A 26,379-nucleotide genomic window follows, 5' to 3' on the forward strand; every position below is an offset into this window, starting at 1 on the left:
AACATCAGTCACGCTCTTTTTTTGGGAAGGCGTTTACTAGTTATTTGATATCCATAAAAATAGCAATTTGCTGAAAAAATATCTTGAATCTTCTTAGAAATGGGCATTCAGTCACTTGCGACAGTCATTTGAGCTTATATGCTATGTTTCCTTCAATGGAAAAAGAGAAGTCTTTAAATTTACCTGGTTTTCAGGCCACAGTTTCTCCTTGAGGAAAGAAGAACGCAAATGTTTAAATAGTAAAGTGTTATTAAGTGTATTTGGGAGTAAGGGAATAGGGAGAAGTTACATGACTGGAAAGTTACGTAGGGACCATTTTAGTGTAGTGGGGAAGCCATTGAAGTATTTGAGCTGATAAGTAATGTGATTGGAGCTCTGTGTTAGTGGTTATCAATAGAGGAAGGGGACATAGGTAGTCAGAGTTTCAAATTTAAAACAAGGAGTCATCCATGTAGAGATGTCTGAGCCTTTCAGGATGAATAAACTCTGAACCTTTAAGGATCAAACTCTTCTTTGACCTCATCTGTCAAACACTCATTCATGTAACAGATATAATTATGCTCATATTTTATGTGTCTCAGGCACTGTGCTGGGCACTGGGATAAGAAAAACAGACATTTCCTGCTCTCATAATAATTGTACTCTAGCAGGAAAAACCGTTGTTAATCAATTAACCACACTAATGAATGTAAATTCCTGATGTCTGGTGATGATGAGGTGAGCATAGAAGAAATACGATCAGAGGCTGGCAGTGTTACCCACTATTAAGAATGGAAAGGATATGGGCTTCCCTGGTGGCGCAGTGCGTAAGAATCTGCCTGCCAGTGCAGGAGACACGGGTTCGAGCCCTGGTCCTGGAAGATCCCACATGCCATGGAGCAACTAAGCCCACGAGCCACAACTGCTGAAGCCCGTGCGCCACAACTAGTGAAGCCCACGCGCCATAGAGCCCGTGCTCTGCAACAAGAGAAGCCACCACAATGAGAAGCCTGCGCACCACAACGAAGAGTAGCACCCGCTCGCCGCAACTAGAGAGAGCCTGCGCGCCGCAACAAAGACCCAACGCAGTCATAAATGAATGAATGAATGAATAAATAAACAAGTGTATGGAAAAAAAAGAATGGAAAGGGTAAAGAAGAGACTACTTCTAAGACTACTGCTGCTGAGGAGATCAAGAAAAAGCAGTGTTTAAGCCACAAGAAAAGTTCTGAGAAAGCACGCCTTTCTATAACTGGGTGATGAAGACTGTTACAAAGAGCGTACAGGAGATTAACCAAGATGGCAGAGTAGAAGGACGTGCTCTCACTCCCTCTTGCGAGAGCACCAGAATCACAACTGGCTGCTGGACAATCATCGACAGGAAGACACTGGACTTCACCAAGGAGGATACCCCACGTCCAAGGACAGAGGAGAAGCCACAGTGAGACGGTAGGAGGGGTGCAATCAGAGTAAAATCAAATCCCGTAACTGCTGGGTGGGTGACTCACAGACTGGCGAACACTTACACCACAGAAGTCCACCCACTGGAGTGAAGGTTCTGAGCCCCACGTCAGGCTTCCCAACCTGGGGGTCCGGCAACGGGAGGAGGAATTCCTAGAGAATCAGACTTTGAAGCCTAGTGGGAAGTGATTGCAGGACTTCGACAGGACTGGGGGAAACAGAGACCCTACTCTTGGAGGGCGCACATGGAATAGTGTGCACATCGGGTCCCGGGGGAAGGAGCAGTGACCCTGGGGGAGGCTGAACCAGACCTATCTGCTAGTGTTGGAGGGTCTCCTGCAGAGGCGGGGGCTGGCTCTGTTTCACCGTGGGGACAAGGACACTGGCAATGGAGGTTCTGGGAAGTACTCCTTGGCGTGAGCCCTCCCAGAGTCTGCCATTAGCCTGACCAAAGAGCCCAGGTAGGCTCCAGTGTTGGGTTGCCTCAGGCAAAACAACCAACAGGGAGGGAACCCAGCCCTACCCATCAACAGTCAAGTGGATTAAAGTTTTATGGAGCTCTGACCACCACAGCAACAGTCAGCTCTACCCACCACCAGAGCCTCCCATCAAGCCCCTTAGATAGCCTCAACCACCAGAGGGCAGATGGCAGAAGCAAGAAAAACTGCAATCCTGCAGCCTGTGGAACAAAAACCACATTTACAGAAAGATAGACAAGATGAAAAGGCAGAGGGCTATATACCAGATGAAGGAACAAGAAAAAACCCCAGAAAAACAGCTAAATGAAGTGGAGATGGGCAACCTTCCAGAAAAAGAATTCAGAATAATGATAGTGAAGATGATCCAGGACCTCGGAATAAGAATGTAGGCAAAGATTGAGAAGATGCAAGAAATGATTAACAAAGACCTAGAAGAATTAAAGAACAAACAAACAGACATGACCAATACAATAACTGAAATGAAAACTACACTAGAAGGAATCAATAGCAGAATAACTGAGGCAGAAGAACGGATAAGTGACCTGGAAGACAGAATGGTGGAATACACTGCTGCGGAACAGACTAAAGAAAAAAGAATGAAAAGAAATGAAGACAGCCTAAGAGACCTCTGGGACAACATTAAACGCAACAACATTCGCATTATAGGGGTCCCAGAAGGAGAAGAGAGAGAGAAAGGACCAGAGAAAATATTTGAAGAGATTATAGTCGAAAACTTCCCTAACATGGGAAAGGAAACAGCCACCCAAGTCCAGGAAGCGCAGAGAGTCCCATACAGGATAAACCCAAGGAGAAACATGCCGAGACACATAGTAATCAAAGTGGCAAAAATTAAAGACAAAGAAAAATTATTGAAAGCAGCAAGGGAAAAATGACAAATAACATACAAGGGAACTCATAAGGTTAACAGCTGATTTCTCAGCAGAAACTCTACAAGCCAGAAGGGAGTGGCATGATATACTTAAAGTGATGAAAGGGAAGAACCTACAACCAAGATTACTCTACCCGGCAAGGATCTCATTTAGATTTGATGGAGAAATCAAAAGCTTTACAGACAAGCAAAAGCTAAGAGAATTCAGCACCACCAAACCAGCTCTACAACAAATGCTAAAGGAACTTCTCTAAGTGGGAAACACAAGAGAAGAAAAGGACCTACAAAAACAAACCCAAAACAATTAAGAAAATGGTCATAGGAACATACATATCGATAATTACCTTAAACGTGAATGGATTAAATGCTCCAACCAAAAGACATAGACTGGCTGAATGGATACAAAAACAAGACCCATATATATGCTGTCTACAAGAGACCCACTTTAGACCTAGGGACACATACAGACTGAAAGTGAGGGGATGGAAAAAGATACTCCATGCAAATGGAAATCAAAAGAAAGCTGGAGTAGCTATACTCATATCAGATAAAATAGACTTTAGAATAAAGAATGTTACGAGAGACAAGGAAGGATACTACATAATGATCAAGGGATCAATCCAAGAAGAAGATATAACAATTATAAATATATATGCACCCAACATAGGAGCACCTCAATGCATAAGGCAACTGCTAACAGCTATAAAAGAGGAAATTGACAGTAACACAGTAATAGTGGGGGACTTTAATACCTCACTTAACACCAATGGACAGATCATCCAAACAGAAAATAAATAAGGAAACAGAAGCTTTAAATGACACAATAGACCAGATAGATTTAATTGATATTTATAGGACATTCCATCCAAAAACAGCAGATTACACGTTCTTCTCAAGTGCGCACGGAACATTCTCCAGGATAGATCACATCTTGGGTCACAAATCAAGCCTCAGTAAATTTAAGAAAATTGAAATCATATCAAGCATCTTTTCTGACCACAACGCTATGAGATTAGAAATGAATTACAGGCAAAAAAACGTAAAAAACACAAACACATGGAGGCTAAACAGTACGTTACTAAATAACCAAGAGATCACTGAAGAAATCAAAGAGGAAATCAAAAAATACCTAGAGACAAATGACAATGAAAACACGACGACCCAAAACCTATGGGATGCAGCAAAAGCAGTTCTAAGAGGGAAGTTTATAGCTATACAAGCCTACCTAAAGAAACAAGAAAAATCTCAAGTAAACAATCTAACCTTACACCTAAAGAAACTAGAGAAAGAAGAACAAACAAAACCCAAAGTTAGCAGAAGGAAAGAAATCATAAAGATCAGAGCAGAAATAAATGAAATAGAAACAAAAAAAAGCGCATACATATGCAAAAATATATTAGTAATATTTGAGGGTGGTGGGGATGGAAATTAGTACAAGGCTTTCATCTATAGGTCAAAATTAATCTTGTTATTTTGACTTTAATCTCAGCTCCAAGCCTACTTTTTCAGTGTTTTCTGAGTCTAGGTCAGGACCTTTTAACCCATTCTTAGAACACCTACCCTTCTCATTTTAGAAATTATTGCAGTGAGATATAATAGTTTATTTAACATATACTTGTCTTAAAATGCCTGTCCTGCTAGAATATACACTTCATGATGATGACCATGTCTAGCATGAGAGCAGGCACATTGCCTTGCACATAAGAGGTGCTCAAAATATTTATGGATAAATAATTGAATGTTTACTCTCTTCCTTCAGGAAAGGTCAAAGAGCACCATGTTTCTTACTTTAGTATCATTTTAGACATGTAGATTAGTAATAAGTAATCTTATGAATGGTGGAACATAGAAACTTCTGAGTGTGGTTTATGACTTGAAAACTAGAGTGTCAAATCTGGTTTATGATTCTTACTATAGCTCTTAGTCTTATTATGAAAGTATTTTCCATTTTTTAGATTTCTTTTTTCCTTTTGTATCATAAAAATATTTAAGGGGAGCTTTTAGAAAGCTCTGTAAACTTGGGCAAAAAAAACTTCATTTATTTAAATATTTCAGGTCCAACATGAATTAGACTTTATAAATAGACTATTTTATTCAGTAATATTGATTTGAAATTAATTTTCATAACTTTCTCCAATTTTTGAAATTTTAATTTTATAGGTTAATTTCACCTACCAGTTTTTGAAAAAGAAGTTCTATATATTTAGCCAATTTATGTATGATGAACATATCAAATCCAGATTGATTAAAGATATTCGGTTTTTCAGGGAAATCAAGGACCAAAATGATCATAAGGTATTTTTACATATTCTTTTTAAGGTAGTTTGATTCAACTGTTGAGTATATAAGCTAACCTTATATTACTGTGCTTTGCTTTATTGTGCTTCTCAGATACTGCCTTTCTTACAAATTGGTTTGTGGCAAACCTGTGTTTTCAGATGATGGTTAGCATTTTTTAGTAATAAAGTATTTTTAAATTAAGGCATGTACATTTTTTTTACACATAATGGTATTGCACACTTAATAGACTGCAGTGCAGTGTAAGGATAATTTTTATATGCACTGGGAAACCAAAAAATTCATGTTACTTTATTGCGATATTTGCTTCATTGTGGTGGCCTTGAACCAAACCTGCAATATCTCCAAGGTTTGCCTGTATGGCAAATGTTTATGCTAAATTCATTATGAGTTACTCTCTTGGGGTGTTTTTTTTCTTTATTATTTTTCACATAATGTCTCCTTGATTTGGCTTCCTATTTTCTATATTTTCCCTCGCAATTTCTGACTCTTTGCATTCACTGTAAACAAAAGTGTAAGGAAAAATTAAATGATCAATGTAGTCAGGTGTTACCTTTCTTTGTTTTAAAATAATACACAAGCAGAACATACTCATTTTGAAACATTTAGGCAATATAGAGTGCATAAACTAAATATCCTCCCTCGTTTCTCTTTCCTTCCAGTTTCATTTTCTGGAGGCAGTTGCTATTAACAGTGTCATGTGATGCCCTCCAGATGTCTGTGTGATAAATATGTATTTGTGCATTACAAATAATTGCTTTTTTTTTCTTAACAAAAATGGACTAAAACTAAACATACTGTTTTGCAGTGTGCTTATCACATGTCAGTACTTATAGGTCTACCTCATTCTTTTAAAGAGTTGATAGTAAAGATGTATACTGTAATTCCTTCAACCTTCTCCTACTGAGTGGATATTTAGTTTTTTCTGATTTTTCTGTGTTACAAATGGTGCTACACATAACATCTTTGCACATTTATCTGTGTGTTCAAATATTTTTGAAAGACAAATTCCTTGAAGAGGAAAAGGGCAAAGAATATGAGTATTTAAAATTCTGATACATATTGCCAAGTACTCTAAAAATACTGTACCAACTGACAGTCCCATCTATAATTTATAATAATGTCGTTTTCCCTTCACCCTCAGGGCTAAGTTTTCCCATAGTGAAATGAAGAATTGCAAGTGGTAACAGTACAGAGGCATATAGCCATGTGGATGGAGAACCAACAGGCTTAGATGGATCTTACGTTTGATTTGCCACATCCAGAACTATCTTAAGCATCACCTAGTTCCAGCCCTTTTATACACTAGTTGTTAGTTCTTTTCAGTGTCAGAGCAGCAAAATATTACTTTCTGGTGAAATAATTATTAAAATTACAGATTACAGTTATCAGTACAAAATTATATTCACTCTCATCTTTATTGGAACAGAAGTTACTAGTGTTTAGAGAAATAAATAATAAAACTGTTGTTGGATAAGTATTGTTTCCATTTTTTATTAATATAAAATGAGTAATTTTCGAAATCTTTTAATTAGCTAAGACGAAAAACTGTAAGTCCCTGATACTTCTCAGACCATGGAAACTTAGTCACACATTTCTGAACGAATGTTTCTAGGAGGAGTTGATTTCTTTTATCTATCTGACAGAGTAGTTGGGTCTAGGGAGACAACTAATGGTGGTGGAAAACCTAAATTTGGTGGCATTAATAATTATTCTCCTTATTTAGTTTATATTGACCTTGAATGTTGGTAGTTTTTGTGCTATAAATTTTTTGTCATTAGAGTTCAGTGACTTTTTTTTAAGCACAATGGAAATACAAAATTAGAAAGGACAGTGGTATTGTCATGGTAAGCATTTTATGTTTTAGGGGTCTTTGTTAATAATGGTAGTCTTCAAATTATCTCCCTAGTATCCTTTTGAAAGAGCAGAAAAATTCAATCGAGGCATCAGAAAACTTGGAATAACCCCAGAGGGACAAAGCTACCTTGATCAGTTCAGGCAACTCATCAGCCAGATTGGTAAGTTATTGTAAAAGTGTTGGGAAATAAAGTACAAATCCCAAGAATCTATCTCATATATTAAGTATCTCATACGAATAAACTTAATATGTGAGTGCCCGAGTTCAGCTTCATTTCACTAATAATTTCCTTTTCTTACCAAAAGTTTTTCAGGTATGATTAGACTGTTGGTGCATAATAATAATTGAGAGATTGTAATTTAAATAAATGAAATATTTATAAATAAAATAATATAAATAACTTTTTGTGGATAAGCCCTTCAGTTAAATTAAAAATATAATAACCTACTCATCTCAAAGGCCATACTCATGGTAAATAGTCAACTGGTAACTATTTATTGGGTACCTACTCTGTTCAAGGCAGTGTTTTAGACTTTTAAAAGTTAAGCCTAAATGCAAATGTGTGAAATGTTTATGTGAAGTTAACTAATAATTTTTCTGTGCTACATCATTTCATATTTATATATAATTTCTTGAGTTGCCCTTCTGCTTACAAGTAGAACTTGGCTTCTGAAATGTGTAATACTATATTTAAAAACAAGAACTGCATTGAAAAATAATCCTAGATTAAAAAAACTTTATGCTTACTTGAGCTTTTCACATATTATTATCTCTATTAATATCTGCACAGTAACCCTTGAGATAGGCATGTAGTCATGTTTTGAAAGATGAAAAAAGAGAAACTCAAGAGAGAGAAGTGGCATTGCTGGGACTTTTTTGGCTCCAAGTTCAAAGGTGTTTTGTATTCTTCACAGTTGCAGACACCAAGCAGTTAGTAAATTCTTATTGACTATAATTTGGTAAAATTGTGGCTCCTGAGATTCATTCATTCATTTATCAAACATTTATAAAGGCTCTGTTATACCAGATATTTTTCTAGATGCTGAGAATACAAATAGCCTTTGTTCTAAGGGGCTTTAAGTTTACTAGTGGGAAGGGTATTATAAGCATTTAGTTAGGTAGTAAAGTCAGTGAGCACTAGCTTAAGTTTTATAAATTAATTGGTTTACATATTAGGCCTTTCTATTTTGTATTAGTACAAGAACTTAGAGAATTTTACCTTAGTAAATTTTTAATTTTAAACAATTTAATAATAAGGTATTTTCAAATAAGTACTTTTTTATTCATAGTGATATTTGATGACATATTAGATTGTAAACTTTTGGAGCAGTAGTTTTTAACCCTTTTTGAGAATCTGATGAAAGCTCTGGATTGATTTTTGTTTTTCCCAGAACAGTGCCCGTATGCACGTTCACATACAGTTGTGCATATAATACACTGGAGTTCAGGTGCTCAAAGTCAGAGTCCGTGGGCCTCAGATTAAGAGCTGTTTCTCTGGAGCAGTGTTGCTTAAAACTTCACTTAATTCATATACCAGTATCTGAGTTTTTTCCCCCATGTGAATACTGCCTGTAGTATATTTATTTCATGTTTTTATATTTTTTAAAAGTATAATTTTGTACTATGAAATTATCATTAAATCATGAGCTTAGTATGCTAGTCATTTTCCCCCAATACACATCAAAATACACATTTTCCCCCAACACACAAAAAATAACGACACCTCTGTTGCCACTAGCATGTATTCCGCAGTTGGCGCATATTATCCTTTTTACTTTGTTCCAGCATTTTATTCTTTATTCTCTTCTTAGGAAATATGAATTCTTTACCTCTGCCTATAAAAAATTGTAATGTGCTTTTGAGTCTCTTCACTCTCTTGAGAAAAGGAGTAAGGAATCTCAGAGCCGGGAGCAAAGTGAGAAGTCCTTTTGTCTAAGTCCTCCTTTGCCTGCTGAAATAATTAACAACCATTAACATTTATTGGGCATTTATTTACTATGTGCCAAGGCTGTTCTGAGTGCTTTATATGTTCTAATGCATGTAAAACTCAACAGTGTTATGAAGTAAATGTTATTTCCATTTATTCATTCCACAGGTTTATTGAGGACAACACAGTGTTCCTAGGTGCTGGTGATACCTATGACAATAAACAAAGTCTTTGCCCCTTTAGAGCTTAATTTAACAGATGTGGAGACTAAGACACAAAGTTTATAACTTGACCTAGGTTTTATAGCTAAAAAGTACAGAGTCCATATTTGAACCCAACTAGTCTGGCTTCAGAGGTTTGCTTTTAACTGCTACTCTCTATTTGCTTCTCACTAGCACATTTGATCAGCCAGATACCAGTTTGACAATTTGGAGGAAAACAATCACACTAGATACTTGATTTGTCTAAGATGCATAAAGAGACATTTTAACATCATCTCTCATATTGAGATAAGCCTTAAAATAGATTCAGTAATACTACTTGAGGGTTTTAAAAGGTATCAGATGAGATTATGTATATAAAGTACATATTACTGTAATATATGGTTGTGAAATATTAACAGCTTCTTACCTTTTTGTCTCTTCTTTCTCCCAAGTAATTTCATTTCATTTGAGTAGGAAATGTTGGCTCTAGGGATAGAGCAGTGAAGAAAACAAAAGCTGTATCATGGATCTTGCATTCTAGTGGGATGAGACACAAAGAGATATGTAATTTATCAATGATAGGTGCTGAGTAAGGAGATGTGGTGGGGCTGGGCAGTGCTATTTAGTGATATTCAGGGAAAGCTCTAAGGAGGTGACATACGGGCAGGAACCTAAATAACATGGAGGAATAAGCCATGTGCATGCATAGCTAGGAAAAGAGTATACCAGAAAGAGGCGACAGTAAATGTAAAATTCCTGAGTCTGCTTGGCATTTTTGGGAAATAGTCAGGGGCTGGAATGGAGTTAGTGAAGACCTGAATGGTAGGGCATGGTATCAGAACAGCAGCAAGGGGCAAGATCATACAAGGCTGTGATGACCATGTTAGGAATTTGGATTTTATTCTGAGATGGAAAGCTATTGTAGAGTTTTCAGAAAAGGAATGAAATGCTCCAACTTAGTTTTAAAAGAACCACCAGCCGCTATGCGAAGGAAACATTGTAAGGGGTGGGACGCTAAAGGTGGAAGTAGAGAGATCAGGAGGCCATTGCATAGTGCATTTCTAGGCAGGAGATGGTGCTGGTTTGGAATAGGGTGATAGCTGTGAAGGTGGTGAAAACTGGTTGGATTCTGGCTACATTTTGAAGGTAGAGCCAACATAATTTGCCCATTGATTAGATATAAAGTGTGAGAGAAAGGAAGGAGTCAGGGATGACTTCAGCGCATTTGGCCTGAGCTACTGGAAGGATAGAATTGTCAGTTTCTAAGGTAGAAAATATAATTGGGGGTGAAGATCTTGAGTTTGAGTTGAACTTACTAAATTAAAATTTCTCTTAGACATGTAGGTGTAGGCATTGGATAAAAAAGCCTAGAGGAGTAGCCCAGGTTGGAGATATTAGTTTGGGAGGCATCAGATAAGGATTTCTGAATATCACTTCCAGCTGTGTGTGTGTATGAGAGTGAGAGAGAGACACAGACACATACTTAATGTGAGTGAAGAAATTATTGATCTAGTAATATACTAAAGTTTGATTTTTTAAAATGTAGTCAGCATTTAATGACTTTACAAGTGAAAGTTACATTTATTTTAAAAATATTTAATATAGATGTATATATGTACATTTATATTTTAAGTGCACAAATATGTAAGTTTTATTTTTATGGAGCAAAAACTGAAGTGTAAAATACAGCAAAATCTCTTGCTACTTAGGAGTGGAAACCTTGTAATTGCTATAAATAACTGTATTCCTGATTATTAGAACTTAGAGTTATTTATATAAACATCTGATTTTTTTTGTGTGTGGTTTTTAAGGTAATGCTATGGGCTATGTACGGATGATAAGATCTGGTGGCCTTCATTGTAGCAGCAATGCCATTAGGTATGGATGCAAACATATTTTTGCCTTGTTTATGCCATTTAGAAATTTTGTCATTAAATCTATGTTTTTTATAAGTAATATTGTAGAGAGGGTTTTTTTCTTTTTTTGTTGATATATTTTGAGATAAATATGGAAGAAAATCATTAATTGTACTAGTTAAATTTTTTCTCAAATTTTAAGACTACAGCAGACCGTTGAAAAGCTTTATTTCTCTTAAAGTTATAGTTAATTTCTTTTATTGGTACAGTTTGTGAATGGTTCTATAGATTACATGATTTTTAAGGATAACTTGATTATTCATATATCTAAAATTCAATTATGGAACTAAAGTGATATTAATAATATAACTGAAATGCAAAATTCTTTCCAAAGATACAGTTGAAAAATTTAGAGTCTTCCAGTACTGCTTTCATATCTGTGTCAATTGCACATATTTAACTTAATAAATTCTTTCCCAAATTCTTATGTAGATTTGTACCTGATCTTGAAGATATTGTAAATTTTGAAGAACTAGTAAAAGAAGAAGGTCTTGCAGAAGAAACATTAAAAGCAGCTAGGTAATCTAATTTTGGAATAATTTAAATTTGGAGATTTAAAAAGTATATGTTCATTTAAATGCTAAAGACAAGGCTGGAGGGTAATATATAAACTTATATGTCAGTGTTTTTACTATGCAAGTTATGGTCTCAATTTATGAAATATAATGTTTTCAAGACTACAGTATTCTGATGTCTATCCAACTTCCCTAAAAGGGATCTTCTAGACCATGGTCTCTAATACATGTGACTGTTGAACACCTGACATGTCTAGTCCGAATTGAAATGTGCTAAAGTGTAAAGTTCATAATTGATTTTGAGGATTTAGTGTTTAAAAAAGAATGCCAAATATCTCATTAATAAAACTAATTTCACTTATTTCTTTGTACTCTTTTTAAATACTTCTATTTGCCAACACATTTCTAGAATACTAGTCCTTCCTTTCATGTAATCTAGAGCAGCAGTGTCCAGTACAGTAGTCACAACCACATGTAGCTGTTGAATACTGGAAATAGGGCTAATGGGACTAGGGAACTGAATTAAAATTTTTATTTCATTTAAATTTAAACAGCTAATGACTATCTTATTGGACAGTGCAGATCTACAGACTTGAGTAAATAGTGATTTTGGAAAACAATTTAAAACTTGAGAGAGGCATGCAGAATTGTTAAGAAAGTCTTTAGAAAACTAAGTTATATTATTAATAATTGTAACACTTATTGAGTCAGGCATGAAGGGGCACCCCTGGGCAAAGTGGAGACAATTTGAATATCAAAAAGAATAATGGTAGAAATTGCTTACAATACATTGAATTAAAAAAGAAACCGTGAGTATAGTGATAATAAGAAAAGTTGGAGAAGCAGAGGGAAAGTTCCTTTTTACAGTGCTAGCCAGCTAGTAAATATAGAAGGGATGAGAAAATTTAGGGAAAAAAACAGTTCTGCAACCATCCCTGTAATACTTGAAATGAGACAAATCGTCAAAACATTGGGTTCTCAAACATTTTTGGAGAACAGAGTATTCATTCACTATGAAAAAATTATCTCAGAAATTGATTATTAAACACAAAGGGAAAAAAACATCTTCGCAATGGAGAGACTGATGTATTCCACCTTAACCAAGTGGTCAAACTTAGCATCACCAGTAACAGGACATGCTGACATTATAGGGCCCCCTGATGCAATGTAATGGCAAGTACCTATTTTGTAGTCTCGCCCAAAATGTTTACTCATCAAGTGAAGGAAAGTTCATGGCAGGTGAAGTCATGGAGTTATGAGGTTATGATAATGAATTGATTATCTAAATGGACATTAAGTCTTCTAGAATGATGGAGGAGAACTGGAGTAGGTATCATAGTCCAAGATAAATAAATGTAGAGCAGTGGTTAAAACCGTTATAGATGCCTGCTTTCAGGAGGGGGTAGTTGGATATAGTTGGATCATGTGAGTCTCAAAGGAGAGATTTCTAAGACTGTCTAGTGGTGGGGGAATAATAATTTGAAAGTGGTAATAGCTATACATAAGGAATGTAGGAGAAAAAGCAGCTAATATTTCTGAAGGTTGAGTGGGAAGCTAAGTTCTTCAAAAGGAGATGGGTTTCAGTTGAGGTAAGGAGGTATAGAAGAAGTGTTAGTGAAGAGATTTAAGATGAAAAGGAATTTATTTACAATGAAATGGAATTCTACAGGGCTCATTGTGAGAAGAAGAAATACAAAACTCTGTAAAGTTCCAAGAGACGCTACATATTCTGTTTTAGGGACTAAGTTAATTAAATCATATTGATTAGCCTCTGTCCATAAAAAAATGAGTTCATTCTGAACCCCAAGGAAGTTTACTTAGAAATGTCTTATATTTCATATTTTTGAGTGCTCTCATCTAAACTAATGAGAAGTGGATTTTAAAAGCCACATCTTCTTTTGAGAAAGGAACCAAGTAAATAATTTTTTTGTATTTTAGGCATTTGGATTCAGTCCTCAGTGATCACACCCGAAATTCTGCCGAAGGCACAGAGTATTTCAAAATGCTTGTGGATGTTTTTGCTCCAGAGTTTCGAAGGCCGAAGAATATACATCTCCGAAATTTCTATATCATTGTTCCACCTCTGGTGAGTATTTTTAGTATACAAAATGATTTTTTTGAAAAAGTATTAATAAATAGATCCAGTTTTTTTTACAGCAGGAAATGCAAACAGACTATATTGTTGACTTTCTGGTTGTAGATAAAACTAAATGTGGTCTCAGTGAATGCAGCCTAGAATTTTTACTTATTAGCTATGCAGAATGAGACTTATTCATAGTTCAGATAGATTCTTATTTGTTCATAACAGCCAGAGAAATCCTAGTGTGATTAAAATTACTTGAGTATACACTATTATATATATATATATATATATATACACATATATATATATATATATATATATATATATATACACACACACACACACACATACACACACACACCATATAATCTTTGGGCTGAATTATACCATATAATCATTTTAAGTGATTAATATAGACCGTTACAATATGAAGTATTTCTTAAAAGCATACTATTTGAGGACAACTTCTGTCTTTTTGGTAGTAAGTATGAACATCTAAGCTAAAATTTTAGTGCTTTCTCGTTGTAGTATATGGTATGTTTTGCTCTAATTCTGTAGTTGGCATCTTAAAAATAGCTCAAGTTAACCAAAATCGCAGTGGGGAAAATGTGGAGTTGAGAGATTAGAGAGGTATATATTAGCAATAAGAGTTATTTTTCTATAAAGGTTTCTATAACACAGCTCTTTCATAAAAAATTTGTAAATGGATAGCTCTAAAATCTAAATATCACTGAGCACACATAGCTTTTGATTACATCTAACTTTGATCAAGTAATACTTTTCATGTTGCTGCCTGAATTAACACATATGTTCTAACATATTAGAACCATTATTATCCATTGAAAGTAGCTGATGGCCTATGGACAGCTTTTTTCTTCACGCATTTTCCTTTCTACTGTCTTTTTTTTATATGTTAATTGTTAATGCTCTATTATAATAATTGTTATGTAGCAAAAATGTCCACAGTTATCTGATAGGCATTATCTTTTCATCTTCAGATATGAATATGAAGTGTCAGATTGGAGGCGAGTCTATCTTAGTTATACTTTGATAATAGTGTAGTTAACTCACGGTGAGTTCTCACCATATTTCTTTAATTTGAATTCATGGTAAACAGCAATGGCAAACCATTTGTGGGACTGAGGAAGAGTCTAGTTTTGCAGAGCTGCTGTCAGAATTCAGTTAGTGATGGAGAAAACAAGAGGGATTACAAACACTACAAAGAAGAGAAGTATAGGACGCTATTCTTGTGTCCTTGAGTTTATAATCTAATTCCAGAAAGAAGACAAACATAAATGAGATATCTAAAGAAGATTTAAGTAACAGTTGACGAAGATTTTATAAAATGTGATTAACTGCCAAGTAAGTTTTACAGGCAAAAAAAGTGGAACTTGATAATCTTGTTTCCAATGTAAGCTATTATAGTACTTATCACACTGTACCATAATTATTTTTAATCAGGTCTCTCTCTATCCCAGTGCTGTGCTATCCTCTTGTAGCCCCTAGTGGCTACTTAAATGTAAATTAGTTAAAATTTTATAAGGAAATTCAGTTCCGTTCCTAAGTTTTACCATACACATTTCAAGTGCACAGTGGCCATATGTGGCTAGTGGCTTACTGTATCGGACAATGTAGATACACAGCATTTCTGTCATTGCCAGGAGTGCTGCTCTATAGAGTGTGAACTCTTTGATGGTATTCATTTTTTTATTGTAATTATTTAATAATGCCTGGTATTATTATTATTAAGTTTCAGTAAATATTTGTTGAATAAATGCTATGATTAGATAAGGTATTTCAGAGGAGCTAAACTTTTAGGGAAGTGCTTTTTTGGGGGGAATTTGTTTATCCAAATGACTACTAAGCCTTTTAAACCGAGAATATGGTAAGAAATACTATTGTAGAATGAATTGGGTGGGCAGAAGTAAGGACTGCCATGCTTAAGAGCGCTTGAGCTTTTAAGTAAAGCAGGCCTACTTTTCTGACTACAACTTTGATTTAGAGTATGACTTTAGGCAAGTTACTAAAACCTCTCAAATCTCAGTGCCTTCATTTGTTAAATGTGCATAATATTTTAGAATGAACCATACACAAAAGCACTGTGCTTGGGTTAAGTGGTGATTGAGGGAGTGCTCATATTTAAAGGACTTGGAAAGAAGAGCCATTAAGAGATACTTATACAGATTATGACCTCACCAAGAGGCTATTTATATGAGGGAAATGTTTCAAATCAAAAGGACAGGAGCTTAGAAGAGATCCTGTTTATAATTTTTGAAATGTCTGTTTTAGGAACTGAAGATTTTTTAGCACAATTGTTTCTCTGTTATATCTTTTTAGACCCTCAACTTTGTAGAGCATTCCATTAGTTGCAAGGAGAAATTGAATAAAAAAAATAAAATTGGAGCTGCCTTTACTGATGATGGCTTTGCCATGGGTAAGCTTAGTGGAATTGTTTTCTCATGAATTTTATGTTTACCTTACAATGGATTTTTCAAAATGTTTGCTTGAGAATAGAGCTATGTGCTCTTTGTAGATTTGTTTTTCATGAGCAGTGTTTATTTACTGTTTATGTTTTGGCTGGGTCATCTGATTGACCATTATTTATACTGTTGTTCATGCTCCTTTGGTATTGCTAATCACTTAAGAGTGGTTGGACCTAATTATTTAGGCTTTGTTTTTGTTGTGGTTTTATTTACAGTTTGAGCATCTTGTATTTAGTTTCCCTGTAGCTTCCTAGTTGTCTATTTAGCAGTGGAAGTTTTTCCCCACCCTTACAGCCATATGTTATCTCCTGGTGATTTTCATAGCCATGTTATTTCTTCTTGATTGGCCTTTTTTTTTAGTTCTTTATATGTTTTTAAGGAGGAATTAAGCCATGTTGCTAAACTTATTCATTTGTGCTGTAAAATGTAATTTGAAAGAGGGTTAATTCAAAATGGTTAGCTTAATTTTAGGAATTACTGGTGGAGTAGAATATAACTTGTCTACACGTTGTAATTTCGTTTTGGTTTTGCTGGTGACTCTAGGTGTGGCTTATATTCTGAAGCTTTTGGATCAGTACCAGGAATTTGACTCACTTCACTGGTTCCAGTCTGTTAGAGAGAAGTACCTGAAGGAGATAAGAGCAGTTGCTAAGCAACAGAATGTGCAGTCAACTAGTCAGGATGAAAAACTACTACAAACCATGAATCTCACTCAGAAGCGACTGGATGTTTATCTACAGGTAGAGAGTAACAGTCAGATCTGCTTTGACTTTTTAATACCCATTACTTCTTGATCACTGAAGAAACATAAATCATATTGAAACTCCCATTTTAACAAGTGAGATGAATAGTGGTCATAAGAGTATATTTTTAAATGAATGGTATTTGGAAGCCATTTGACTCATATCTTAAAAAATGGGTGGATTACACAGTTCAGTTTCTGTATTTGCGATTTGCACTCACTAGAGCTTTTTAGAAATAATGAGATATTAAATATAATTTTGATGTTTTACTGAAGTAAGTATTTTCAGCTTTTATTTCTAATTTTTTTAATTTACTTAGGAATTTGAATTGCTCTGTTTCTCACTGAGCAGTGCAAGAATTTTCTTCAGAGCTGACAAGACTGCAGCTGAAGAAAACCAAGAAAAGAAAGAGAAAGAAGGTCAGTGAGTGGCTTAAATTTGGAAAGACCAATAAATCTGTCTTTAATAGTAGACACGAATACCCCAATTTATCTAGTCAGACTTTTCTTTTTGAAAAATAATATAGACCTAGAAATGTCTTTTTAAAGAAGTAAAGCCTAAGGGGATCATTTGTGAAACTGAAAAGAAATTTAACATAGTTTATGCATTTTCATTCTGAGATAACTCTTTATTCAGTTCATCTTCTCTTAATTTAAAAAAAATTTACCAAGTTTAGGGTTTTTTCTTTCATCCTTCAACTGTATCAGATAAGAAGGAACAAATTAGAGGAGGAGACTAAATGTTGGCTTAAGTCAGAGCTGCTGATGACTGGACACTGACTGAATGTATGGGGCAGGTGATGAAGGAGACATAAAATAGTCAAGGCCATTTTAGCGTCACAGTAATAGCCTCCGGTGCTCCTCCACAGCCAGGCCTTGGAGAATTAGAGAGCAGTAGAGCCGTAATAGCTGATAGTCATTAAGGAGAGGATTCTGTCCATTATATTCTTTGTGGGTGTAAATTGTTCAGCATTTCATACTTAAGGGACCCTCGTGGTACATTTCTCTCAAATTTGAAATTTAGCAACAATTGTCTCCCCTGAAGAATGGATATTTCCTTTTTTCTGTTATGGAAATTATGTAACTTAGGTTTCCTCTTTGGAAGCTTAAAACTAGGTACAGCAACATGACAGGTTTCATGTTTGCTCTTTTTCCTTTTTCTTACTTGTATTTCACAGATCAAGAATAAAAGATACTTCATAAAACGTGATGTTTTTGTTAATCTTATTTTGCCAGTTAAATTTTAAAATAAATATGTTTTTCACACTGAATAGAGGTGATTCATTTGGGTAGACCACTTATATCAGTTACCCTATTCCCTGTTGATAATGTTCCATCAGTACTATTAGCATATGCAGGCATTTTTGGAATCTAGACTGAATAATAATCATGTTCTTGAAGAATGATTGCTGGCTGTTACCTGGAAGATACTAAATATTTATTAAATAAAAAAATATATATGTTATGTTTGGGTTCATTTAAAAATAATATTTAGCGAAGCCATCTGGAAGAATTTGAGTCAGTATAATCTAAATTGTGAAGACATTGAGTTATTGCTTACGTTCTTCTCAGGCCTTTCATGATGCCAGAACCTTGTCTCCAGCCTAGGTAACTAGGAATATTCTGCAGGTGGATTGCCATTTACTTTAAGGCCTAAAGCATTAAGACAAAACAAACATTTCAGTCTCAGTGGAGCTCCTGCTTTGGACTGCTGTTCTTAAGGAGCTCTCTAGGGTTTTGGGTAATGTATGTCACCCACATGCCTGATGCTGGGTGGTGGTTCTGTTTTAGGACTCTATTTTAGCTAAAGTTTGCTCAGAGATGTTGTCAAAGTTGCTGAAAACATTAAATAGTTTTTCTCTGTTAATGAAATATATATATATATGACATTTTGCACAAAAGGCAGAAATTCATTTTATCACTGTCATAATAAAAAAACTGCATTTAAAAATAAATTATAAATACAATTGGAAAGTTATTCATTCTGGACAATTTTATACATGAACTTGTAACCATGTTTCTATCAATAATAGCACTACAATTTCTTGGCCCAGCTGGGGGAATGTGCAGTGTGAAACCTCAGATGCAGTTTTGCTCTCTCACAATTCTACACTACTATTACAAACCAGTCAAAACGATTACATTTGCAATATTTAGCCTAGATTTCTAAAAAATTAAGGTAAATAAACTACATATAATTTGTGATGTTAGAGAAACATTTGGTGGATGCAGCATTTTCTTAATTTGAAATTTAGCAATATAGTCCTTAATTTATTTTTTTTTGGTCCTTAATTTTAGTTACTTCATTTTTTAAAATGAACATAAATATGTCCATTATTTTCACTCATGCTTCCAGAAGAGACTAAAACAAGCAACGGAGACCTGTCCGACAGCACTGTGTCTGCAGATCCTGTTGTCAAATGATACTGATGGTATGCGTTGCCCCTATGAAATCATCAGAATTGTATATGAAATGGATGTTAATAAGCTAATAACCAAGTGTTTCCTGGGTCACATCTCTGGGAAATATTTAGATGCTGCAACTCTCTAAGGCAGTGCTCTAAAGTTAAGTCCATTCTTCTTCCGAAGGCTCTACTTTTCAAAGGTTGAGAATGAGATTTTAAAATCAGATTTTTGTCTGGACTTTGGCTAGATGTGCCTGGGAACAGTTATTTGATATGAAGTTTTAGAAGGGTTAACTTAAATTCCTAAACTGCCACCTCAGACCTCTTGTAATCTACATGAATGTTTATAATTTGTATTTGTATAGGTCTTTGATCCATATTTGTCTCAGTCATTGGAAATTCAGTGCATATACTATGTACAGCCAGTAATGTTTAAACAAAAGGAATTGAGCCTGAAATTCATGAAGCATACATTTCAATATTCTTATAAAAGGGATATATGAAGATGGTTTTGATACTAGAGGTGAGGCACAAGTGTTACGTACCCTTTTTGTACAGTGTGAACTGATTCATTGTTAATTTCATGTGGCTCACAAGAGCTGCTGCTGTCTGTGGTGAGATATTTTATAACTAGTTTACATTGCTTTGAGAACATTTAACCTCCAAAAACTGCTTTAAATTTAAGATTTACTTAATACTCAAGGGGAAGAAGATACAGATAAAGCCATAGAGTCCTGCTTGAAGCTTTACTTTTGGCTGAAGGCATTATGTATGATAGCAGAGAAAATTGAATGAATTCTTATTTCTACATCCAAACTCAGGTTTCTTCTACATTAGGTTGAACTGAAGTCTTGATGATGGTTTGGGCAGACTTTTTCTTTAAACCAAGTATAATCTAAGAAATCAGATTAAGCACTGTGCAGGCTTTTAAAAAATTACCACTGTGAGAATAAAGTTCTAATAAACTAAATCACTTACTGATTTAAAAGGTAAAGATTTTGAGTAAATTTAATTCCTGGCAAGCTATTAGCTTTATTTTTGTAAAGATTATATCAGTTAAATGGTTAATCATGGCCTATAGTCTTTTAATATAATACAATGATACCTTTACAGTGAAGACAAAAAAGTTTAAAACTTTATGTGTAATACTAACATCATTTTAGGAAATACTTGATTTTTCCATTGCACTTGCCTATTAAGCATTTCTTTGGGTAAATCCTGCAAGTAATTCTAACATTGTTGTTTGATTTCCAGCTTTTGGAACGGGTGTACAATGCCCTGTGTGTATTCATTGATCACGGTCAGGGTAACTTTCCCAGCTCAAGATAACACTTTCACTGTTAAAGTTCAGAAGAAACAGAATAGGTAGGAAGTGTTTTTTGTTTATTATGTAAACATGACTTACAGAGTTATGTACAATGGATGGATTAAAGGCATTTAATATTTGTAATTTGTACTAACTGTAGAAATGGCCCTAAAGCATGCTGCATAATTAATAATTTATATTTTCATTATTGTAAATGTTTATATTAATGATATTGCATTTGATTGTATCAAATTGGTCACCATTTCATAGCAACAGTATTGTTTCTTCTGTTCTTCTTCTCTGACTTCCCTAAAATCATCTCCTTTAATAGAGATAGAAATTCTAAATAGAAGAGAATCAGATGTCTCTGTCATTATCCCCACACATGTCAGTTATTTTATCAGTACTACATAGAGTTCACATGCTGACTCCATGGATACCTACAATTGAGAAAAATGTGACAGATTATTATTTTGCCTTTAGTTCAAAATAATGTCACTGCAGTCTGGATGAGGTATAATAAGTTTACTTATTTGAAATAAAATCTCTGAAAAGATTAAGCATATTTAAATGCTGTTAAAAAGTGCAGAGCAACAGGGCTTGAGTGTTTTACACCTAAGTTGATGTACACATTTAGATGACGGTTTTCCTTGCTTAATGTATTAATGTTAATATTCTCATTTTTTTCAGACATAACTGCAGTTTAAAAATCAGTGTGAGCATTTGTTGTAAACTCACAGAAAACTTAATGTTCAAATTCTCAGGAATTAAGGACTAACCATAATATTGTCAGTTCTAATTAAATTTTATAAAAGATGGCAAGTTTGTTATCTCCGTTAAGTGGGGCTTTCCTCTTCCCCAGTTCTAAGAGAATACAATATGCATTGATATAATAGAATTAATAAATACAATTTCAAAAATTTACTTCCTCTGGATGTTTATGTTCAAAATTGAATGTCTTAAACCAGTAGTTCTTAATATTGATCTTTTTGGAGTTCCCTTTGATCTAATAGTGTGTGGAATCTCTTTAAAAAAATACTTGCTTGCACATAGGCAAAATTTCAAGTATAAAACTGGTACTGGCTCCTCTTTGTATCCCAGGTGGACTTATTTTCTTTCCTTTTTATATTCTTAATCTTTCTGTTGCTTGCTATTTTCAAATAAAAGAACCCACATGAATGTTTAATTTTAAATCTTAATCCTGGGAAGGGATCATTAGTTTGCAATGCTGTAGTGCCATTTGCAGTCATGACTTGAACTGAAACAATCATAATAAAGGAGAGCCTTTTAAATACTATGCTGGAGAAAATGTTCTTGCTCAAAAAGTCTGATTGCTGCTCCTTCTCTTCTGAGGAGAAAAGTTTGTAAGGTTGTGGGAAAGATGAGACAATACCATCACATACATTGTCACGTTACTCTTTTATGATGGATTGGCCAAACGTAAAAGGTAGACTTTAACCAATTTTAATAATTTTAGTTCTTCTTCCAGCTTAAGGTGCAGAAGTTTCAGACTGATGGTATACCTTTTCTTAAGAAAGATTTAATGCTACAGTTTTTTGTTTTTAGATGTTAGGAACAATTTAACAGGTTGTCAAAGACTTCAGTTTTAAAAAAGGAATCCAGAATAAGTGGGTCTGTAGAGATTACGTGAAGTCATAGGACTATGCAGTGAACTCAGAGATGGTGATAGCAAAATGAGAGTTTGGTTTATACAAAAAGTTCTTACATACTGTATGAAAGGTCGATTTGGACAAGTATATGGATATTTCCCTCTATTGTAATAGTTTGGTTCTTCTTTACCACCTAGTTTACCGGATAGCGCTGGTTGTTCCTATCAGTGGAGACATACTCAGGAAAGTAGATGAAATTTATCTCCCAATCAGTGCAGATCTGATGTCGTAATTCTGGGATCACCTTTAAGGACTGTACATTCTGTAGTGTAGGTAAGATCTGTGTGTACTGACACGTTCTTTGGTAATGCCCTCATTATTATTAACGTGAGGGAAAAAAAGTTAGCACTTCTGTACCCAGAAGCACCACCTATATAAAATTAGTATTACAGTAATCATTTCAGAATGTGTACAAAAGGTAAATAAGGCATTAAAGATGCACTTTTAAGTTGATGTAATTACTGAATATCAGAATAATCTTCAAAGATTAATGTATTGAGAGAAGCGTTTGGAGATTGGTTTTCTCTGTGTGCTAGTAACATAGCACATAGTGGTTAGAAGCATAGATTTTGGAGCCAGACTGTGATTTGAATCCTGATTTGCTGCTTACAAGGTTACTTAACCTTTCTGTGCTTCATTTCCTCAGGCATAAAATGGTGTAATAATATAGCTCATAGATTGTTTGAGGATTTAATTTGTATAAAGCACTTTATTAGGAAACTAACTACTATAAATATTAGCTATTATTATCATTGCTCTTACAAGCAGAAATACACTTGTCATATAATTATTAGCTGTTGAAAAGTTTGAAGATAAACTGTCTGTATTTGAGTTGGTCTTATAAAAACTATTTCTTTTTAAATGGTTCAGCTAAGTGTTGACAGTGTAAGGCAGGTCCTGCTCTTCCCTAACGGTAGTTCTGACAGGTGGCTAAACAACCAAAGGCAATGCTGGGAAATGAAAATTGGTGAGGCTAGCTTATTTATCCCAGGGATGCAAGGAATTCTTCAATATATGCAAATCAATCAATGTGATACACCTATATTAACAAATTAAGGAATAAAAACCATATGATCATCTCAACAGATGCAGAAAAAGCTTTTGACAAAATTCAATACCTATTTATGATAAAAACTCTCCAGAAAATGGGCAAAGAGGGAACCTAAACATAATAAAGGCCATATATGACAAACCCACAGCAAGCATCATATTCAGTGGTGAAAAACTGGAAGCATGTCCACTAAGATCAGGAACAAGACAAGGATGTCCACTCTCACCACTCTTATTCAACATAGGTTTGGAAGTCCCTAGCCACAGCAATCAGAGAAGAAAAAGAAATAAAAGGAATACAAATTGGAAAAGAAGAAGAACTGTCACTGTTTGCAGATGACATGATACCATACATAGACAATCCTAAAGATGCCACCAGAAAACTACCAGAACTAATCAATGAATTTGGTAAGGTTGCAGGATACAAAATTAATGCACAGAAATCTGGCATTCCTATACACCAACAACGAAAAATCAGAAGGAGAAATTAAGGAAACACTCCCATTTACCATTGCAACAAAAAGAATAAAATACCTAGGCATAAACCTGCCTAAGGAGGCAAAAGACTTGTACTCAGAAAACTATAAAATGCTGATGAAAGAAATCAAAGATGACATAAACAGATGGAGAAATATACCATGTTCTTGGATTGGAAGAATCAATATTGTGAAAATGACTATACTACCCAAAGCAATCTACAGATTCAATGCAATCCCTATCAAACTACCAATGGCGTTCTTCACAGAATTAGAACAAAAAATTTTCCAATTCGTATGGAAACACAAAAGACCCCCCAAATAGCCAAAGCAATCTTGTGAAAGAAAAACGGAGTTGGAGGAATCAGGCTCTCTGACTTCAAACTATACCACAAAGCTACAGTAATCAAGACAGTATGGTACTGGCACAAAAACAGAAATATAGATCAATGGTACAGGATAGAAAGCCCAGAGATAAACCCACACATGTATGGGCACCTAATTTACAACAAAGGAGGCAAGAACATACAATGGAGAAAAGACTGCCTCTTCAATAAGTGGTGCTGGGAAAACTGGACAGCTACATGTAAAAGAATGAAATTAGAACACTCCCTAACACCATACACAAAAATAAATTCCAAATGGATTAAAAGACTTAAATATAAGACCAGACACTATAAAACTCTTAGAGGAAAACATAGGAAAAACACTCTTTGACATAAACCACAGCAAGATCTTTTTTGACCCACCTCCTAGAGTAATGGAAATAAAAACAAAAATAAACAAATGGGACTTAAAAGCTTTTGCACAGCAAAAGAAACCATAAACAAGACAAAAACACAAGCCTCAGAATGGGAGAAAATGTTTGCAAATGAAACAATAGACAAAGGATTAATCTCCAAAATATACAAACAGCTCATGGAGCTCAATATCAAAAAAACAATCCAGTTAAAAAATGGGCAGAAGACCTAAATAGACATTTCACCAAGGAAGACACACAGATGGCCAAGAGGCACATGAAAAGATGCTAAACATCACTTGTTACTAGTGAAATGCAAATCAGAACTACAATGAGATATTACCTCATGCCGGTCGTCGGAATGGCCGTTATCAATAAATCTAGAAACAATAAATGCTGGAAAGGGTGTGGTGAAAAGGGAACCCTCCTGCACTGTTGGTGGGAATGTAAATTGATACAGCCACTATGGAAAACAGTATGGAGGTTCCTTAAAAAAAACTAGAAGTAGAACTACCGTATGACCCAGCAATCCCACTACTGGGCATATACCCTGAAAAAACCATAATTGAAAAAGAGACATGTACCACAGTGTTCATGCAGCACTATTTACAATAGCCAGGACATGGAAACAACCTAAATGTCCACCAACAGATGAATGGATAAAGAAGATGTGGCACATATATACAATGGAATATTACTCAGCCATAAAAAGAAACCAAATTGAGTTATTTGTAGTGAGGTGGATGGACCTAGTCTATACAGAGTGAAGTCAGTCAGAAAGAGAAAAATACCGTATGCTAACACATATATATGGAATCTAAAAAAAAGGTTCTGATGAACCTAGGGGCAGGACAGGAATAAAGAGGTAGACATAGAGAATGGACTTGACATGGGGAGTGGGAAGGGGAAGCTGGGACAAAGTGAGAGGGTAGCACTGACATATATACACTACCAAATGTAAAATGGATGGCTAGTGGGAAGCTGGTGCACAGCACAGGGAGATCAGCTCAGTGCTTTGTGATGACCTAGAGGGGTGGGATAGGGAGGATGGGAGGGAGGCTCAAGAGGGGATATGGGGATGTGTGTGCATATGGCTGATTCGCTTTGTTGTGCAACAGAAACTAACAGTATTGTGAAGCAATTATACTCCAATAAAGAAAGATCTACTAAAAATAAAATGCATGCTTAAATCTTCAAAAAAAACAATCTCATTTTCCACCCTCCCACCTTTCATTTACATGGCACTTATTTTCAGAGGGCCTTAATGTGCATTAACACACATTTCAGTTAAGTTGAAAGTCACCCACTCTTTCTAAACTTAAAAATTTTATTAAAAAATATGATGCATGTACAAAAGAGTATATAATATGTAATGTACTGTTTAGTGAATGAAAGTAGAATGCTTGTGTAGCCACCAGGTAGGTTAAGAGCTTATTGCTACCAACTTAGGCGCTCCCATTATTCCTCCTCAGGTCTTGCCTCCCCTTTCTACTGCAGAGGAAACCACAGTGCACACTGTGCTTTTCTTTGGGGTTACAACCATCTATATTTTTAAAAATATGGTGTTTTGCATGTTTTTGTAAAGTTAATAATATAAATGTATTGACTTCTTTAATTCATTGTCATTTTTTAAATTCATCAGTGTTGATGCATATAGCTATATAGTTTATTTAGCTTTATTTCCCTCATATTGTGTTATATTTAGTCTGTAGGTAAGATTTGGGTTATTTCCAAATTTGGGATACTATGAATAGTGCTGCTGTAATCATCATTGTACATGTTTCTGGGTACGTGTGTTGAGTTTCTGCAGTGTCACAAATGAATCTCCTAGGTGGTAGGGCCAGGTGTACCTGCAAGTTCATTGGAGAGAATGCTTAAACTGTTCTCCTATCCCAGCAGT

General features: G+C 35.0%; 2 protein-coding genes across 5 annotated transcripts in view; one reads left to right on the plus strand and one right to left on the minus strand.

Moving 5' to 3' along the window:
* The window catches only part of WASHC4 (WASH complex subunit 4), a 70,949-nt gene that overhangs the window by 35,416 nt on the left and 9,154 nt on the right, over nt 1-26,379 (plus strand). The window contains exons 25-34 of one of the 4 annotated variants that reach the window (XM_068560711.1): nt 4,969-5,103; nt 7,016-7,124; nt 10,906-10,972; nt 11,443-11,529; nt 13,464-13,611; nt 15,946-16,042; nt 16,635-16,831; nt 17,154-17,253; nt 19,190-19,265; nt 19,604-21,841. In XM_068560711.1, coding sequence (XP_068416812.1) covers nt 4,969-5,103; nt 7,016-7,124; nt 10,906-10,972; nt 11,443-11,529; nt 13,464-13,611; nt 15,946-16,042; nt 16,635-16,831; nt 17,154-17,253; nt 19,190-19,257 — 1,008 coding nt within the window. In that variant the 3' untranslated portion in view covers nt 19,258-19,265; nt 19,604-21,841. Of the gene's footprint in view, nt 1-4,968; nt 5,104-7,015; nt 7,125-10,905; nt 10,973-11,442; nt 11,530-13,463; nt 13,612-15,945; nt 16,043-16,634; nt 16,832-17,153; nt 17,254-19,189; nt 21,842-26,379 lie in introns of those variants that run through there. The other 3 variants (XM_068560712.1, XM_068560713.1, XM_068560710.1) reach the window with 3 other exon arrangements.
* Nucleotides 8,592-26,379, minus strand: part of APPL2 (adaptor protein, phosphotyrosine interacting with PH domain and leucine zipper 2) — a 69,985-nt gene continuing 52,197 nt past the window's right edge. The window contains exons 23-24 of the transcript XR_011075974.1: nt 9,522-9,631; nt 8,592-8,915 (exon numbers count right to left, since the gene is read on the minus strand). The gene's annotated coding sequence lies outside the window, so the exon portion shown is untranslated. The remainder of the gene's footprint in view (nt 8,916-9,521; nt 9,632-26,379) is intronic.

Source organism: Eschrichtius robustus, chromosome 13, assembly GCF_028021215.1.
Source record: "Eschrichtius robustus isolate mEscRob2 chromosome 13, mEscRob2.pri, whole genome shotgun sequence".
NCBI classification, from domain to species: domain Eukaryota; kingdom Metazoa; phylum Chordata; class Mammalia; order Artiodactyla; family Eschrichtiidae; genus Eschrichtius; species Eschrichtius robustus.